The 16279-nt window shown below is 54.4% G+C and overlaps 1 protein-coding gene across 5 annotated transcripts in view; it reads right to left on the minus strand.

Annotated features, from left to right (window-relative positions):
- Window positions 1-10286, minus strand: part of Pdlim7 (PDZ and LIM domain 7 (enigma)) — a 15256-nt gene extending 4970 nt beyond the window's left edge. Inside the window, exons 1-11 of one of the 5 annotated variants that reach the window (XM_013506529.1) lie at window positions 10177-10286; window positions 9149-9255; window positions 5432-5583; window positions 5325-5355; window positions 4743-4861; window positions 4332-4352; window positions 3961-4097; window positions 3825-3861; window positions 2807-2862; window positions 2427-2658; window positions 1617-1797 (exon numbers count right to left, since the gene is read on the minus strand). In XM_013506529.1, the coding sequence (XP_013361983.1) occupies window positions 1617-1797; window positions 2427-2658; window positions 2807-2862; window positions 3825-3861; window positions 3961-4097; window positions 4332-4352; window positions 4743-4861; window positions 5325-5355; window positions 5432-5583; window positions 9149-9244 (1062 nt within the window). In that variant the 5' untranslated portion in view covers window positions 9245-9255; window positions 10177-10286. Of the gene's footprint in view, window positions 1-1616; window positions 1798-2426; window positions 2659-2806; window positions 2863-3259; window positions 3614-3824; window positions 3862-3960; window positions 4098-4331; window positions 4353-4742; window positions 4862-5324; window positions 5356-5431; window positions 5584-9148; window positions 9256-10176 lie in introns of those variants that run through there. The other 4 variants (XM_005376444.1, XM_005376443.1, XM_005376446.1 and 1 more) reach the window with 4 other exon arrangements.
- Between the last annotated feature and the right edge of the window lie 5993 nt (window positions 10287-16279).

Raw genomic sequence — 16279 nt, forward strand, 5'->3', positions numbered from 1 at the left:
AAAAAAAAAAAAAAAAGAAAAAGAAAAATGTGTGTTATGTACATGTACCAATAGCAGCTCCCCACAAAAAAATATAATCATTACATACAGTGAACACGTACTAGTAAAAAAGAAAACTTTTAAAAAAAGACAAAATCTTGTTGAAACAATGCTATTGGTGCTAATGTAGCTCAGCAGAGTGCCTGGTATGTGCGAGGCCCTGGGTTTGATCTCTAGCACCCCTTCCACAAGAAAGAAAGCAGTTTGCCCTTCCCTCTCCTGCTTGGAACAATAACATAGCCCTGGGCCTTGGACTTTAACAGCCATCTGGCAACCATGATACCATAAGTTCAGAGACAAAGGTCTACAATGCTAATGATTTTGGAGCAACAGGGTGAGGAAAGGTCTGGATCCAAAGGCACTCTTTTTTTAACTGCTGTTCCCATCTTGGAATTCCTGAGATTGAAATAAATAACCTTCTCTATTTAATTTTCTTGCCAAATGCAGTCCTAATTGGTACAGCGGCCATCTCTTGACCTGTATAGCATTCACTTTTTTTTTCTTTTTAAGGTATTAAGGATGGAATCCAGGGGTACTCTACCACTGAGCTATATCCCCAGACCCCCTCTCCACTTTCTCAGACACAGTTTGATTACACAGTCCATGTAACGTGAGTTATACTCATGGTCATACTCCTACCTCAGCATCCCTCAATGCTGGCACGACAGGCATTTGCCACTGTACCCAGAGCATCTTTTTCTTTTCTTTTTTTGTTTTTTTGTTTTTCTCTGGTACCGGGAATTGAACTCACGACCTTGCGCTTGCCAGGCAGGAACTGTGCGGCTGAGATAAATCCCCAGCCCCCTTCTTTTCCTTTTTTTTTTTTGGTGTTTTTGAGACAGCGTCTCACTATGCAGTTCAGGCTGGCCTTGAGCTCACTTTGTAACCCAGGCTGGTCTCGAACTTGCAACGATCCTCCTGCCTCAGCCTCCCGAGTGCTGGGATTACAGGCATGTGCCACCACACCCAGCTCTTTTCCCTTCTTAAGATAATGTCATTGTGGTTTTACAAAACTACTCATCCCTTACTCTCATCTGTGGCTGAGGTGGAGACATTTTACCCTAGGTTCAGGGGTGAGTGTAACTCAAGGCTGTCAATCACAGTCACTGAGTTCAGATCAGATGGTCATGTGACAACCAAAGCTAGGCCATGTGCAACAGCACCAGGAACTCTGATTCATCAACTGGGACAGAGGTGTTACAGGGATGAGGAGATGGAACTGCGGAGGTACTTGGGTGCTATCTTTCTCACCTTCTAGGGAAAAGCACCCTGAGGAATGAAGTCAACATGGGTGACAACAGAGGCCAGCGAGAGGTCCAATGACCATAGTATCTGCGTTCAGCTGGGCCTGAAGTTAGTGCCTTGTGCTTTTCAGTTATTAAGAATCAATATATTTCTGATTTTTTTTCCAGTGCTGGGTTGAAACCCAGGGCCTTGTGCATGCTAAGCAAGGGCTCTACCTCTGAGCTGCACCCCAGCTCTACTAGATTAATAACTGGACAGCCCAAACAGAGAGAGCCCCAGGTTTGATGTCTGCCTTCTTGACCGGCCGGCCGCCCACCGCCAGCCCCACTCACGCCTGTGATTGTCTTCTTGCACTTGGCACAGCTGGGTGCGTAGCGCACATCATAGCAGGGGGGGCAAAAGATAGCGCCCTTCTCCTCGAAGAAGCCGCCCTCCTCCAAGACCTTTCCACACTGGCTGCACACAAACTCTTCGGGGTGGTATGCACGGCCCAGGGCCACCAGGTACCGGCCCCTGGGGGAGACAACAGAGGGAATATGCGCAGATGAGGCAGGAGTTCCAAGATGGGCTTAGGAAGTACCGTGCCCAGGGTCACACAGAAGAGTGATAAAGCTTAAGGGGAGCCAGCTTTGTCACACCGCACTGCTGCCATGACAGGAGGCTTTCACAGTCAGGAGAACTGAATGGGAGCCGATGGCTTGACCCTGATGAGTCACCCCCAAGGGACTGTGCCCTGGGACAAAGGAGGTCAGCACGCTGCTGAACACCAGAGCAGATCCTACCCTGTCCATCTGGCCTGGGGCAGGACCTGCAGCTCTGGCAGATGCAGAAGAGCCGGAAAGGGACAGGCCCTTCTCTGTCCAGAGAGCAGTGAGTCTAGCAATGTGGCTTTGGTGTGATGATGAAATGGCACCTTCTTCCATTTCACTCCTTCATCAGAGCAAACTTTGCTAGAGCTTGGTGTGGACAGAGGACTGAGGAGAGGTACATAGGGCAGGATTAAGAATCTGAAGACCCAGGCCAGGTCCCCACCCAATTCCAACTGGGAGCTGAACCCTCACTCTCCCCCATCAGTAGCAGCTGAGGCGACACGGGTAGGCAGGGAAGAAAGGGCTAGGGCAGGGAGGAGAAAGGGCACCCACCGGATGACCTTGTGGCACTGGTGGCACACTGGAGTCTTGCCATTGTTGGCTCCTCCGATGCCCCCTCCAGCAGCAGCCTGCACGATGGAGGTGCGGTTCTGCAGAGGTGTGGGTGTGGCTGGCTGGCTGTGCCGGGTCAGCACCGTGCTTGTTTTGTCCGGGGCATAGCGCTCAGCAAATGCAGGGTCCACAGCCCAGGGTGGGCGGCTGGTGGGGCTGGGGGTGGTGGGGCCTGCCAGGGCCGAAGAATGCGGCTCCAGCAGGGGTGCCCAGGAACCCCAAAGAATGGAGGGCTGAACCTGGGGCTGTGTAAAGGGACCCACAACCCCCACATCCCTGGTACCTCCCCACCCCTCCCCAGGTCAAGTCCATTCTCTCACCAGGCCAGGGCTCCTGGGACATTGCTGAGGCTGGGGCTTCTGTCCTGGGTACCTGGCTATAAGATCTGCCATTCAAGGCTCTGCACGGCTGAGGTTCCTGGCATTCCCCCCTACCCCCAACCTCCATCCCGCCGGCCCCATGGCAGATGTCTGGGTGCATGAGAGTTGCTGGGCTGCACTCTGGGTCCCTCCGGGAAAGGCATGGGAAGGGCTGCTTCTCACAGCTAGGTTCCAGTTATCTGTCTGCTGTGTAAGACTGGAATGGAAGGTGGAGCAGAGCTCCCACTCCTGGGATGACTCTTGGGGTCCCTCTCATCCCACAGAGCCGCCATGGCAAGGTAGAGCCCTCCCACTAACAGACCGGAAGGGCCCACTGTGACTCTGAACCATCAAACACCCCCATACTCAAAATGCAAACCAAGTCCACAAAGACAGAAGACAGAGGCAGAGAAAGCAGGTTGAGAATGTTTATTTCCATGCCTGAGGCAGCACAGCCCTGGCACACAGCAGTACCATAGGGCAAGGAGGGAAGGCAGTGTCAGACGAAGCCAAGCCCACACCAGTGCCAGGTGTGCTGCTGGGGTCAGTCCAGCAGGAGGCTCAGGCCAGGGGCAGAAAAGGGGTAGGTGAGGTAGGCAGAAGCTCGAGTGCCCTGGGCAGGAGGAACAGAGAGAGAGAGAAGCAGAGGGCAGCCTGCCGCAGAGGGTGGGCTATGACTGCACGTTGAGCACGTGGGCAGAGCGCTGGTGGTGCCAGTCCCGGAGGCGGGTGTAGCGTGGGCTCTGTAGCTCCAGGACATACTTTTCCCTGAGGGGCAGAGAGAGAAGGAAAAGGAAGTGAAAGGAAGGAGAGATGCAAGGGAGGGGGGAAGATGGGAAGGAGGGATGATTGAAGGAAGGAAGGAAGCAAAGAAGGAAGAATGAAGCCTTGTGGCTGGGGAGGGCCAGGAGCAGACACAGGGCCAGTGGCTGGGATGGAGCAGGCAGTAGCTGGGAGATGGTGAGTACCAGCCTTGTACCTTGACTTCTTCAGGTGCTCCTCATCCGGGTCTTGCACTAGGAGGGCAGAGACGGGCATTGACCAAGAGAAAGGAGGGTCACCCTGGCCTTTGAGTCCCCACAGAGGGTCCGGCCCAGGCCAGGGCTGGCACTTACTGAACTCGGTGCCCGTGAGGTGGGCAAGGATCCGGAAGGAGCGAGACTGGCCCGTCCCAGGCCGTGGCCGCCAGTCCTCGGTATTCTCCATCAGCCGCTGCTTGCTGGCATCGGGGACCAGTGGTCGGAGCGGCTGTCTGTGGGGAGTTTGGGAGCTCAGAACCGCACCCTGCTGCGGGCGGTGGGGGCAGCCCCTCCCAGGGTTTGTACCCACGGGTTATGGTGACAGTGAGAGGGGTAAGGTGGGACCAAGGGCCCTGCCGGGGGAGGGGGGGCGGTAAGGTAAGTGAGAGAGGGCAACCAGGGTGAGGAGGGGCCGCCGCCCAGAGTGCCGAAAGGAAGGAGAAAAGGAACAGGCAGAGGGGGCTCACTGACTTGTCAGGGGTCTGCACCTGTGAAGGAAACAGACAGATGGGACAGATAAAGGGACAGACGCACGGAGAGGAAGATGGGGAAGGGTCAGAGTAGGGGTACACAAGGCAGCAGAGTATCTGGGGCTCAGTTGGCTCAAAGGCACACCTCAACCCCAGACCGCCAGCGGGGTCGGGAGGGGGAGGGAGCTTGGCTCATGAGAGCCACCCCCTGTCCCCCAGGTCAGCGCCTTCTCAGGAACAAAACCCTTGGGAGGGGCCCTGTGCCTGCAGCCCCCCGCCCCGGCCGCCAGGGGTCGCTGCCGCACGGTTCCCGCCCGGCTAGCGTTTAGCGCAGACGGAGCAGCAGTGCGCAGCGGGCTTGGGGCCAAGAAAGGACTGGACGGCGTGGGCGGGCAGGGGCTGACGTACCCATTCTGATGCGGGGCGCTGTCAGCGGGCGGGGGTGCCCCAAAGGGCCGGGCCGTCTTGTTGAGGGAGGCGCTGGGTGCAAAGGTGTACCGCGGGGGGTCCGCGGCGGGGGCCAGGGCCTGGGCGGAGACAGAGCCGGGCAGGGCCAGGGCGGGCGGGGTGGGGACCTGGGTGGGAATGGGGCGTCCCCCTTGGAAAGGACAGCAGCAGCTCCAGCTCCGCCCCGACACATCTGGCCGAAGGCTATGGGGAAGGGGGCGACTCAGGTTTCAAGGGGCCCATTTGGGAGAGAGGAGCTCAGCCGCCAGGGCCAAGGGAAGACCAAGTGTGGGCGGGCGCGCAGCGCAGGCCGGTAAGGAGGAGGCAGGCGGACAGACAGGCAGACATGCGTGTGCCCAGACCGTGCGGCAGCCCCCGGGTCCTCTCCCAGTTCTGACCCTGCCATTCTGGCATCTAGCCTCAGCTCGCGGCCAGGATGGCCAGGATGGAAGTACCCAGGCCGCACCAGGGAGGGCAGTAGGTCAGTTCAGGAGTCCAAGCCCCTCCCACCCGCAGCCCAGATGTCCGGGCCCCGCAGCCTACCTTCTGTGGTTTGCTCTGAACTGGCTGGGGCCTGAAGGAGAAGGGAAAGCGGTAATGGCAGGTCAGGCCAGATGACATCCCCACCCCCAGCCGGTCAGGGCCCACACCTGCTGAGACCCAGGCTAAGGCGCTCCCCGCAGGCGCGGATCTTGTTCTGGGCTTCAATGTGCGTGAGGCTCCCCGCGTTCTCGCCTTCGATGCTCAGCACCCAGTCGCCCACCGCCACGCCAGCCTGCGCAGCTTTGCCTCCAGGTGTGAGCTGCAAGGAGAGGAAGGATCACAGTTCTGCGGCGCAAACGGAAGCTAACATTAGTCAGCCCTGCCGACCCTATACTGCGCCATTTCCCAAACCCAGTCATTTTTCTGGGTAGCTGTTGGATACTAAAGCGACCTTGGTGGTGGTGGTGCTCGCTGAAGCCACACAATTTCTCCCATCACACCACTTCTTTCTCTCCATGCCCCTCCCTCATAGCCCAGATACTGCTATGACCTCAACAGCCACCCTCAGGCTAAAACTCAAACTTCTGGCCAATGACCACAGCCTTTGCAGTCCCTGCTGGCCTCCTGCCCAGACTAGTCCACCTACCAGATATGCCCTCTAGCTTGTGCATGTGGCAGCTTCCTCCCTGGCACTGCTAGGTGCACTCACTGACCTCTTTCCCTGCCAGCACCCTGCAGGAATCTGCCTGGACCCCACTAAGAGACAGGAATAAGGGCTTGCCATCGCCAGGTTCCCTTTGAGTGGTGCCTCCATAGGGCCCAAGGTGTCAGCTGGAGCTCCGTAGGCTATCAATGGGTGTCAACACAGTGCCCCCCAACCCTTTGGGCTCTGAGTTGGGACTCCCCGGTTTGTGGGGCAAATGAAGGGATATCGTAGTGGGTGGAATGGCAGCCACCTGCATTAGCTGATGATTTCTGGGAAATAGTGAGCCTTAGTCAAAGGAGAATGGAGGCCAAGTGGTAAGAGGCCAATTTATCTAGGCCTCAAACGCTCTGGAAAGGAAACAAGCTTTGGCCTTGAGTGTAAAGGAACCACTAGCAGTTTCCAGGCCTGGGATGGGGTAGTTCCAGGCTCTTAATAAAGCTGACCCTGACAAAGCCTATTGGGTCTATGTAGCCCAGGCCGGGAAACACAAGACATGGCACGGAGCAGGCCTAGTTTATACTTCACAGATGGTGGTGGTACTGGGAGGGTGCAGGCTGCCGGAGGCACAGAGAGGCTCCTCAGGTGAGTTGGTGCACAGTTTGCTGAAGCAGAAAGAGGGGCTCTGAGGAGTTCTATAGAGATGCTGGAGGGCAGAGGGACCCACAGTGGGACAAAAGGGAGAGCTGGGTCTGACAGCTCTATTTCATGCTTGCAAGGGGTGTTATAAAAGTAGGGAGTTACAGGCCCCTTCTTCACTTGCATAGTAGCTTACATTTACTGAGCACCTCTAACTGCCACAAACTGACACTGAATCCTGCTCATAACCCTGTGGAGGAGTCTGGATATACACCCACTTCACAGATAGGAAAAGATTTAGCACCTTGCTTCAAGTCACCCATGTGAGAGGCAGGGCTTGGATTTGACTCTGATCCTAAGGCTAAGCGGGGACCTAGCAGTGGGGCCAATACACCTAGAAAGACTCCTTCAGCCCCTGGCTGGGTTTGGGGCCTAGATCCTCATCGTTCCTTCACTTCAATGCAATCCCTTATAATGGGCACAGGGAAGTGACGCCCTTGAAAGGAAGTGACTTACTGAAGGTCATGGTGAGTCAGTATAAGGGAAACCTGGCTCAGCCACTCCCTGCTTCTTAGAAGGTGTGGGCTGAGCCACAGGTGGGGGTCTTGGGGTAGGGAGGAGTAGCTGGCTCCTGGAAAAGGGGGTGTGTGTCGGGGTGAGGGATGACTTTCTTCCCTGGAGTAAGGAGGACAGGAAGCACATGAAGGGTAGGGCAGTGGTCGAAGAGAAATAGAAGCACAGGAGCCTCCTGGGGAGGTGGCTGGAGGGAGAAGCTGGGGGGAGCTGGGGCCAGGGGCAGCACTCAGCACAGAGATTAAGGAGGGAAAAAGCCAGGGGGGCTGGACACTGTATGGATAGGAATGAGTCAGCCTGAGGGATTCACTGCGCTGCCCAACCCCCCAGTCCCAGACATTACCTCATCTCCCAGGCCGGGCCTACAGCCAGCCCTAGCCCCTCCCTTCTCCCTCCACTCTGGGGTCAGGGGAGGGGTAGGGGGCTGACCCAGCTCAGGAAAGACCACCCTACCCATCCACCCATCCTGGCCTAGATCCAACTCTAGGGCTGGGCTCCATTGGTGGCCCCACCTACAGGATGGGGCCAAAGACAAGGAACATAGATCCAGAGTGCCCCCAACAGGCCACATCTGAAAGGTCATTCTCATCAATGAAGACATTAAGGCTAAAGCCAGGGTGGTGGTGCATGTCTATGATTCCAGAACTGGGAGGCTGATGCAGGAGAGTTGCTGTGACTTTCAGGTCAGCCTTGGCTACATAGTTCAAGGCCAACCCAAACTGTATAGTGAAACCCTGTCTCAGAAAGACAAAAAAAAAAAAAAGGAGGGAATACAGGTTGTGTAGAAGGCATATGTGAGTACAGGAATCACTGCCCTCAGTTACCCTGCTCCAGGACAGGTGCCAGAAGAACCCTGCGGAAGGGTCCCTGAGAACGAAGCTTGACAGCCTGTCCTGCCCACCAAGCCCAACTCTCACAGACATACTCTGCCCTGGGGCTCTCTCAGGCTGGGCAGTACCTGGAAAACCCTTTGGCCTCCAGGATGGGCTTGCCCTAAGCTTCCTGCAGATAGCGGTCTGCCTACTAGATGGCTGGCGGGGCCTCTGGGGCAGACAGTCCTGGCCTCCTCCTGACAGCTAGGCCGCAGTCAGTGACATCAAATCCAGGGCCTGGCCTTATCCACTCTGGTTAGGCAATCTGCTCTGAGTCCCACTAGACCCTGCAGAGCTGGCACTGCAGCCTGACGTCAAGTAAAGGGTGACAGGCCCGCTGATGGGCTTCAGGGTTCCAGGCCTTGGCCAACTCTTTCAGGCTCTGCAGTCTAGTCACTGCTGGGCATCCCAGCTAGAGCTGCATTCTTGGGCTTATAAGGCAATCCCCCTGCCACAGGGAGGAGCCAGGCCCCAGCTCCGCCCACCCCCCAGGAATTGGGAGTCAGAGTTCTAGAACCCCACCTTCCTACAGTTCTGCTTAGGGTCAAAGGCCGCCACATCCTGAAGGAGAATATGGATGGGGATGTTCACTACTGGGGACCTACATGAGGTCCTCACATAGGCCGGGAACAGAACCTGTTCTCTAACCTCCAAAAAGTACAGGCCATGTTATGCCTTAATTCAAACCCCTGCTTTGCCATGGACTTGCTCAATGGAATGAGCCCCTCCAACCTCTCTAAATGGTCTCATTTGTTTTTTAAAAAAAAAAAAAAAAAAAAAAAAAAAAGGATGACAACTGCTATTCCATGGCCCATAGCAACACAAAAGATCCTACTGTCAAAGTGCCCTGCCTGGTGCCTAGCTCCACACATTGCTCCTCCAAACTCGGATACTTCCTGGGGACCCGAGCCTCCTACTCTGCAGAAGAGCCCCCGCCTCCATCGCCAGGCCCTCTGAGGTGGCCACAGGAGCTTGGTGGCATGGCCTCAAGTACAGTGCCGTGCTAGGAAGTTTGGGGGCTTCTCTCCCAGTGTCCACCTAACTGGGAGTCCCTGTGGCATGTGTCATTACATTTCTGAACCTCGATACTTCCTGGTCTGCTGGAGACCTGAGCACCCAAGACCCCTGAGGGTGTCTGTTTCCCAAACTAGGCTCACCCGGGAGATGGAGAGGGGCACATTGAAGTCCTTGCCCCCTTGAAGCCGGAAGCCCCAAGGTGCTGGCCCTTCCAGCACTACTTTGAAGGACTCCATGGTGCCTGCTCCTGGGAGGAGAAAAGAGACAGTGAGTGGCGCGGTGGGCACTGCTGGCAGGCCCCAAGAGCTGAACACATCCTTGGACTGGTGCCAACCAGGCACGAGCAGATGCTAAGGATACCCAAGGTGGGCAAGTTATCTCCTAAGTTTTGGAGGGGCTACTGGTTGGCAGACCTCACTGAGAAAGACACGGGCAGCCCTCTGTCTCAAGGACTGGAAAGGTGAAGGGAGTTCTCATTCAGGTTCGAGGTTCTTTTCGTCGAGGGGTGGGCTGCGGAACTAATCTAGCAGGGCCTCTCCCAAGCCAGCCTGGAGTGTCGGCAGGGTGAGTCAGGGGCCGGCTCCTCTCTCCCCCGCCCCCAGGTCCCGGCAGGCAGGCAGGCCGCGGCTGGAGCCTGCTCGGACTATATAAGGCGTGTAAGCTGACACTGCGGAGAGCCTGCAGAGGGAACACACAGGGGCTCAGGACGCGAGGGGGAGGGGTGGGGAAGGAGGCGGCTGGAGCAGTCCTAGCCCTTACGGGTCGGTGAAGGCTGCTGGGAACCGGGGCGGGACCCCTGGGCGGGGTGGGGGGAGAGGAGTGGGGCGCTGCCTCTAAGGAAATCGGTGAGGGCCGCGACCCCAAGGCGTGGCCAGGAAGGGGATCTATCCTACAGTCCAGTGGGGGTCGTGCCACTGTCGTAGAACTGCTCTCACCCGACGTGACTCAGTTTACCTCTAAGCCCCATGCCCCGGCCAGGTCCCGGCCGCAAGGAGCAGCGCAGGAGCCAATCGGCCTCGCTACATTCGGCTTCGCGGCAGGAAGGCGGGGGCGGAGGCAGGGGCCAGAGCCCGCGGGACTGGGCGAGACCCCCAACGCCCTCATGGCCCTCGGCAGGCCCGTGGCCGCCGCCTGTCCAGCCCAAGAGGTCCCGCGCAGTAGCCTGTACCTGCTTGGCCCCGCCGGGGCTCTGCTCCGCCGCGGGCTCCAAGGAGCCGCGTTGAGATCCGCGGCCCGTGCTCTGGCCCCGCCTCCGCGGGCGCTGTCGACTTTGAGTCCGCGGGAGGGGGTGGGGTTTGGGGCCACGCCCTCGTCGTGGCCACGCCCAGGAGTGGCCGCTCTGCCGGCGGGAAGCCGCACTAATTCTCCCGCCCCACCCAATCAAGGAGTCCCATCTCTCTCCGAGCTGGGCGGTGCTGTACGCCCTCTTCCTCCCGAGGAGAGATGGGGTCGAGGAGGGGGTCGGGCGGGGCCGGGCGGCGGGCGCGCGCTGGGAGAGCCTGCCCGCCGTCACTTGCGCAGCCCCTTGCGCCTCCCGCTGGCGGAGTGGAAGGAAAGCGGCGTTTTGAAACCCGCTAGGCTCGGACTTGTCTCTTTTCTTAGTTTTTTTCCTCGGAAAAGTGGGACAATACGATGACATCCTTTACTCAGGGTTGCTGTAAGGGTCGGAATGGCGGGCGCAGCCGTCGGAGACTCTAGAATTTCTGAATCCGAGGCAAGCCAGGGTAGAGAAAGTTGAAGGGGACTGGAGTTTCAGGTGAGGTTTGCACGGGCTGGGCGTGTATCTCAGTGGTAAAACACACACACACACACGCACACGCACACGCACAAGGACACCAAAGCAGCAGGAGCAGCGTCGGGATGGACTGTCTTTTGGTACGAGGAATCGAACTCAGGACCTTGCGCTTGCCAAGCAGGCGCTTGTGCCGCTATGTCCCTTGCCCTGGACTGTGTCCCTCGATAGCCCACTCAAGGATGTGGAAGGAAGACTGCAGTGGGCGTTCCCCTCAGAGTCCTCGCTTTGCTGCCAGCCTCAGCCTGGGTAGCTAGGGTAGATGGAGGAGCTTGGAGGGCGGAATGTTCGTCCGTGTTTGGGTGAGTATCCCTCTAACTTAGTGGCCCTGTTCCCTCCTAGTCTTTGCCGTTCTCCCCTCCCCGCCATCCTCACGTATCCGCCCTGCTTCATTTTCCTCACTATTCGAACTCCTGTAATTGTCAGCTTGGAAGACAACTTCTCTAATTGTCTCTCGCTTCTTGTTTCTACTTGCTTTTCTCCTGTTTTCTCTCGTCCACGCTAGTCAAGCTCTTGTCTACACCAGTCCTTGGGGAGCTCTCCTCTCAAGGTCTCCATCAAATTACTGCGGGCGCTCAGCTTTTGTCCTACCTGCCTGGGAGTCCTGCTGGCCCGGGTTGACCTCTTCCTTTTCCGGAATCACCCTTTACTCCTGACTTCCGGGTTCTCCTGCTTTACTGGACTCTCCTCCACCGCCCAAGGCAGCCCCTCATCTGCCTCTTGTCTTGACCCTTTGATCTGTATGCTCACCCCCTGAGCCCCATACTCTCCTGCGGATTCCAAAAACGCTTATCCCAAAGACTCCCAAGTTATATGGACAGCCCTAATCTTGCCCCCAAAGTCTACGCTCCAGTGTTTGATACTCTGTCTAGATGTCTACTAGATATCTACAAACAATGTCCCAATTCAATCTTGTGATTTTCCTTAACTCCTTCAACTCAGTCAATGGCACTACCAGACAGTATGAAGTTATCTCACTTTTTTCTTTTTTTTCGAAACAGGATCTCGCTATGCAGTTCAGGCTGGCCTTGAGCTCACTTTGTAGCCCAGGCTGGTCTCGAACTTGCAGCAATCTTCCTGCCTCAGCCTCCCAAGTGCTGGGATTACAGGCGTGTGCCACCACGCCTGGTTTCATCTTTTTCATTTCTATTATCTCCCAGATACTGCAAATTCTATCTTCAAAATGTTTTCATATCTAATTACTGCTGCCAGCACTGTCCCAACCGCTGTCATCTTGTGCCTGTACAGCTGTAACAGTTTCCTATCAGGTTTCCCTGCCGTCACCCTTCTCTCTCCTTCAGTCTTCTTCATGCAGAGCCAAACTGATGTTTGAAAAACAGAAATTACACCTCAAGATAAACACATAGAAAGAAATCACACCTCAGCTTTTAGAACTGCACTTAAAACTAAAATCCCTAAGTCGGGCATGGTGGTGCAGGCCTGCAATCCCAGCACTCAGGAGGCTAAGGCTGGAGGATTGCCATGAGTTTGGGGCCAGCCTGGGCTACACAGCAAGACCCTGTCTCAAATAAGATAAAATAAAATAAATTTTTTAAAAAAGAAGTACAATCCTTAAGAGCTGCACAAAGCCAAGGTACCAGCCAGGCACAGTGACACATGCTTGTAATCTCAGCAACTCAGGAACTGAGGTAGGAGGATCACAAATTCAAACCCAGCTTGGGCAACTTAGTGACTTAGTGAGACCCTGTCTCAAAGGAAGAAAATAAAAATGGCCACGCATAGAATTACATGTGAAGGCCTTGGATTCAGTCACCAATACTCGGTGGGAAAAAAAAGAAAAGAATCTCAGTCCTGTGCACTCAGGCACTTGTTTCTTGTTGGTGTTTTCTGAGCCTGCACATAGTGCATGTGGATGGACGGGCAATGAAAGAAGGAAGGAAGGATTACAAAAGTGAAACAGCAAGTAAACAAAAGAAGAAGCTGCGCCTGAGTGATGTCTTGGCAGTCTTCCAGCAGAGAGGACCCTGAGGTCCGAATCCTCAGCCACTTTGAGGATCAGGTCTGAGGCCAGGGTGGAGCCTGGAATTCTCCTGGCACAGGCAGCCATTGAGAGTGGAACAGGACCTAGACAAGGCCACAGTGCCCCCTGGTGGTCAGGACTCCAGAGTGAGGCCTCTAGAATCTCCAAGGATTTTTCTCTCTCACAGTCTGGTTTGAATATTACAGAAGTAAAACAAAGACGCTTAGATTAGGGGTGAAGGAGAAGATGCCAGAGAGGGTCTTAGTTTTGGCCATGACCCTAACCCTGTGAGTAATCTCCAGTGTATCGTGGTGGTGCATGTAATCCCAGCCTTCGGGAGGCTGAGGCAACAGGGTTGCTGTGAGTTCAAAGCCAACCTGGCCCGCATTGTGAGTTCAAGGCCAGGCTGAACTACACAGCAAGACTCTGTCTCAACCCCTGACCCCAATAAAAAACAAGGCCTAGGCTTGGACTTGCCACTGTGGAAAAGAGAGGTCCCTCCTGCAGTAACCACCCTGGCTGTGAGCCTCTTGACCTAAGCTTGTTCCATGGCTGCCTGATTACTCATGGAAAAATGTTACCTATCTGGAAGTGATTTCATGAGCAGTGCCAAAATCTACATCCACATTGCTCCAACATCCTCTTGGGCTTTGTCCTGTGTGGCCATATATACCCAGCATGGAATGCACCTCCTGCAACCTTCTTTTACCCATTACATTTAGAAATGTCTTTTTTTTTTTTTTTTTCGTATATTGGAGATTGAACCCAGAGCCTCGTTCATGTTTGAAAACTGCTGTACTACTGAACTACACCCCAAGACCTGCAGATGCCTTTTTAAAAAAAATACAGATTTCTTTTATTTTCTTTCCCCCTTCCTTCTTCCCTTCCTTCCTTCCTTCCTTCCTTCCTTCCTTCCTTCCTTCCTTCCTTTTCTTTCTTTCCTCTGAGACAGAGTCTTGCTGTATAGTTCAGATTGACTTTGAACACCCTGTGTAGCCCAGCCTGGCCTCTGACTTGCAGTCCTTCTGCCTCAGCCTCCCAAGTGCTGGGATTATAGGCACATGTCGATACTAAATCCAGCTCTTCAAGTGAATTCTTAAATTTGAAGCTCAGGGAAGAGGTCTGCACTATACATATACCTTTGGAAGTTATCTTCACTCAGAGGACCTATGAAATCTGGATACATGATTGGCTTTCAGTAGTTCTCAACTGGATATGCATACTACAGTCATCCAGAAAGGGAAAAATCAAACCCTGATGCCCCAGCCCCATGCAGCCAGGCTAATGCAATCAGAGTCCTTCAGTGTGGGCCTACATGAGCATTTTTTGAGGGCTTCTGGGTGGTTCCACATATAGCCAGGTGTTAGCTACACCATATCTAAGAGTAGAACAAGGGGAAGAGTGCTAACAGAGAAGACAGCAAAAGGCTGGGTGGTGAGCCGTACCTCCGTGGTACAGCATTTATCTAGAGTGTGTCCTGGGTTCCAGCCCCGTGACTGAAAAAAGAAAAAAGAGGCTGGGAAGGAGAAACCATGTGATAGGAAGATAGGAGGAAAACCCAGTGAAGAGCAGGTGCCTCAGGGGTACGGAATGCTGCTGAGAAGCCCAGGGAGTGGCGGGCAATTTTGCTTGGCAAAGCAAGTTGGAAGAACTGTGAAATGGAGTGGTGGGGCACAGGGGAGGACCAGAGATAGTTAAAGGGAAAATGGGAGGTGAAAAGGGGAAATGAGAGTAATCAACGAGTTTCACTGTGAATCAGAACAGACAAATGGAGGGAGCTGAAGTGAATGGAGGCACGCGGCATCATGCCTGGCAGATTTCTTTTAAGATGTGGAATTACATATCATGTTGTGTGTGGCTGGAAATGATGATGATAATAGCATGCGTGGGTCCAGAAGAGGAAGGGGACATCTGGGGTGGCCAGGCTTTGAGGAGGTGAGAAGAGCTGGGGTCAAAGTATAAGTTAGGGACCCTTCTTCCACCAGATGGGTGCAAATGCTGGCACCTTTGTAGGTAGTGGCGGCAGATTAAAGATGGGAAAAGTTCCCTTCTGTTGACTGCTTTTGGCTACATCATCTGTGAGGTGAGAGTGGGTGGGGACGGAGAGGAGAGGGTTTGAAGGTCTTGGGAGAGAAGAGCTGTCTCTGTGGACATGGGAGCTGTGGGCAGTGTGGAGAGCCTGCCCTTCTAAAGGTTGCAATCCCATTGTGCAAGGGGACACAAGCAGCCACCTGGTGTGAACTCGTCTGGCCGTGGGCAGGTGTCACAACAGGCATGGAGGAGAGCTGAGTTCACCTGGGGCAGGAGGGCCTTTGCCAGTCAAATAAAGTGAAAGGAGACAGGAGACTGAAGAGCAGCTCTGTGAATGGAGCACAGAACCAAAACGGGATGAGGACGAAAAGTGGACAGTGAGGAAAAGATCACCCTAGGTCGATGCGATGTGGCTGGAGAGGAAGTGCTGACTATCCCGGAGGAAGTCAGCTGGGAGGAGAGGAAGTGGCTGGGGAGGATACTGGGAATAAAATCTGTGAGTCACTGTCATAAAGACCAGGACAGGGTAAGGGTGTGGCAGCTGAGACACAATTGAAGTCAAATGACCAAGAGGGTCGATCTTTGGAGACATGATCCCATTGTTGGCCTGGATGGCCACCAGAATGGTGGCAAGAGTAGCAGAGAAGAGGTAAAAGTAGGCAATAAAGTCTTCAAGAAGCTTGGTTATCTCTCTCTGGAAGGTCTGCTCCTTGAGAATAGGACTGAGGCTGTCTTTAATATAGCTGTGTCCTCAAGTGCCTGGCATGGGACAGGTACCCATAAAACTCTAATGAAGGAATAGATCTAATATGTAATTTGATTTTTTTTTTCAGTGCTAGGTATCAAACCTAAGGTCCTTGGTGCACACCTGTACTGCCAGCACTTGGGAGGCTGAGGCAGGAGGATCACTGTGAGTTCAAGGCCAGCCTGGGCTACAGAGTGAGTTGACAAAAAAAAGTGAGTTGATGATCAGCCCGAACTGTATAGCAAAACCTGTCTCAAAAAAACAAAAACAAAAACAAAGTAGTGCTGGGCGTGGTGGTGCACACCTGTAATCCCAGCACTTGAGAGGCCAAGGCAGGAGGATCATTGCAAGTTCAAGACCAGCCTGGGCTACAAAGTGAGCTCAAGGCCAGTCTGAACTGCATATTGAGACCCCATGTCAAAAAGACAAAAAGCAAAACAAAACAAAACAAACCAAAAACCTAAGGTCTTGTGCATGCTCAGCACTAAGCTACACTCTTAAGTCTCATGTAATTTGGTGTTTGTCCTTTGCAGTTGAGAAAATGAAGCCTGAGTTTCCCCAGAAGTGTCTGTAAATTGTTTGGCATTTTTGAAATTCCTTCTGCCTGCTCCTCACCATCCACCAGCCTCCCTGCCTCCTCCCACCTCTGCCCTCACTATATCCTCCTGGCTTGGGTGTTTTGGGCTCTAGTGTTCTTTTTTTTTTTTTTTTTTTTTTTTTTT

Source organism: Chinchilla lanigera, unplaced genomic scaffold, assembly GCF_000276665.1.
Source record: "Chinchilla lanigera isolate Chin_1 unplaced genomic scaffold, ChiLan1.0 scaffold00007, whole genome shotgun sequence".
Lineage (NCBI taxonomy): Eukaryota > Metazoa > Chordata > Mammalia > Rodentia > Chinchillidae > Chinchilla > Chinchilla lanigera.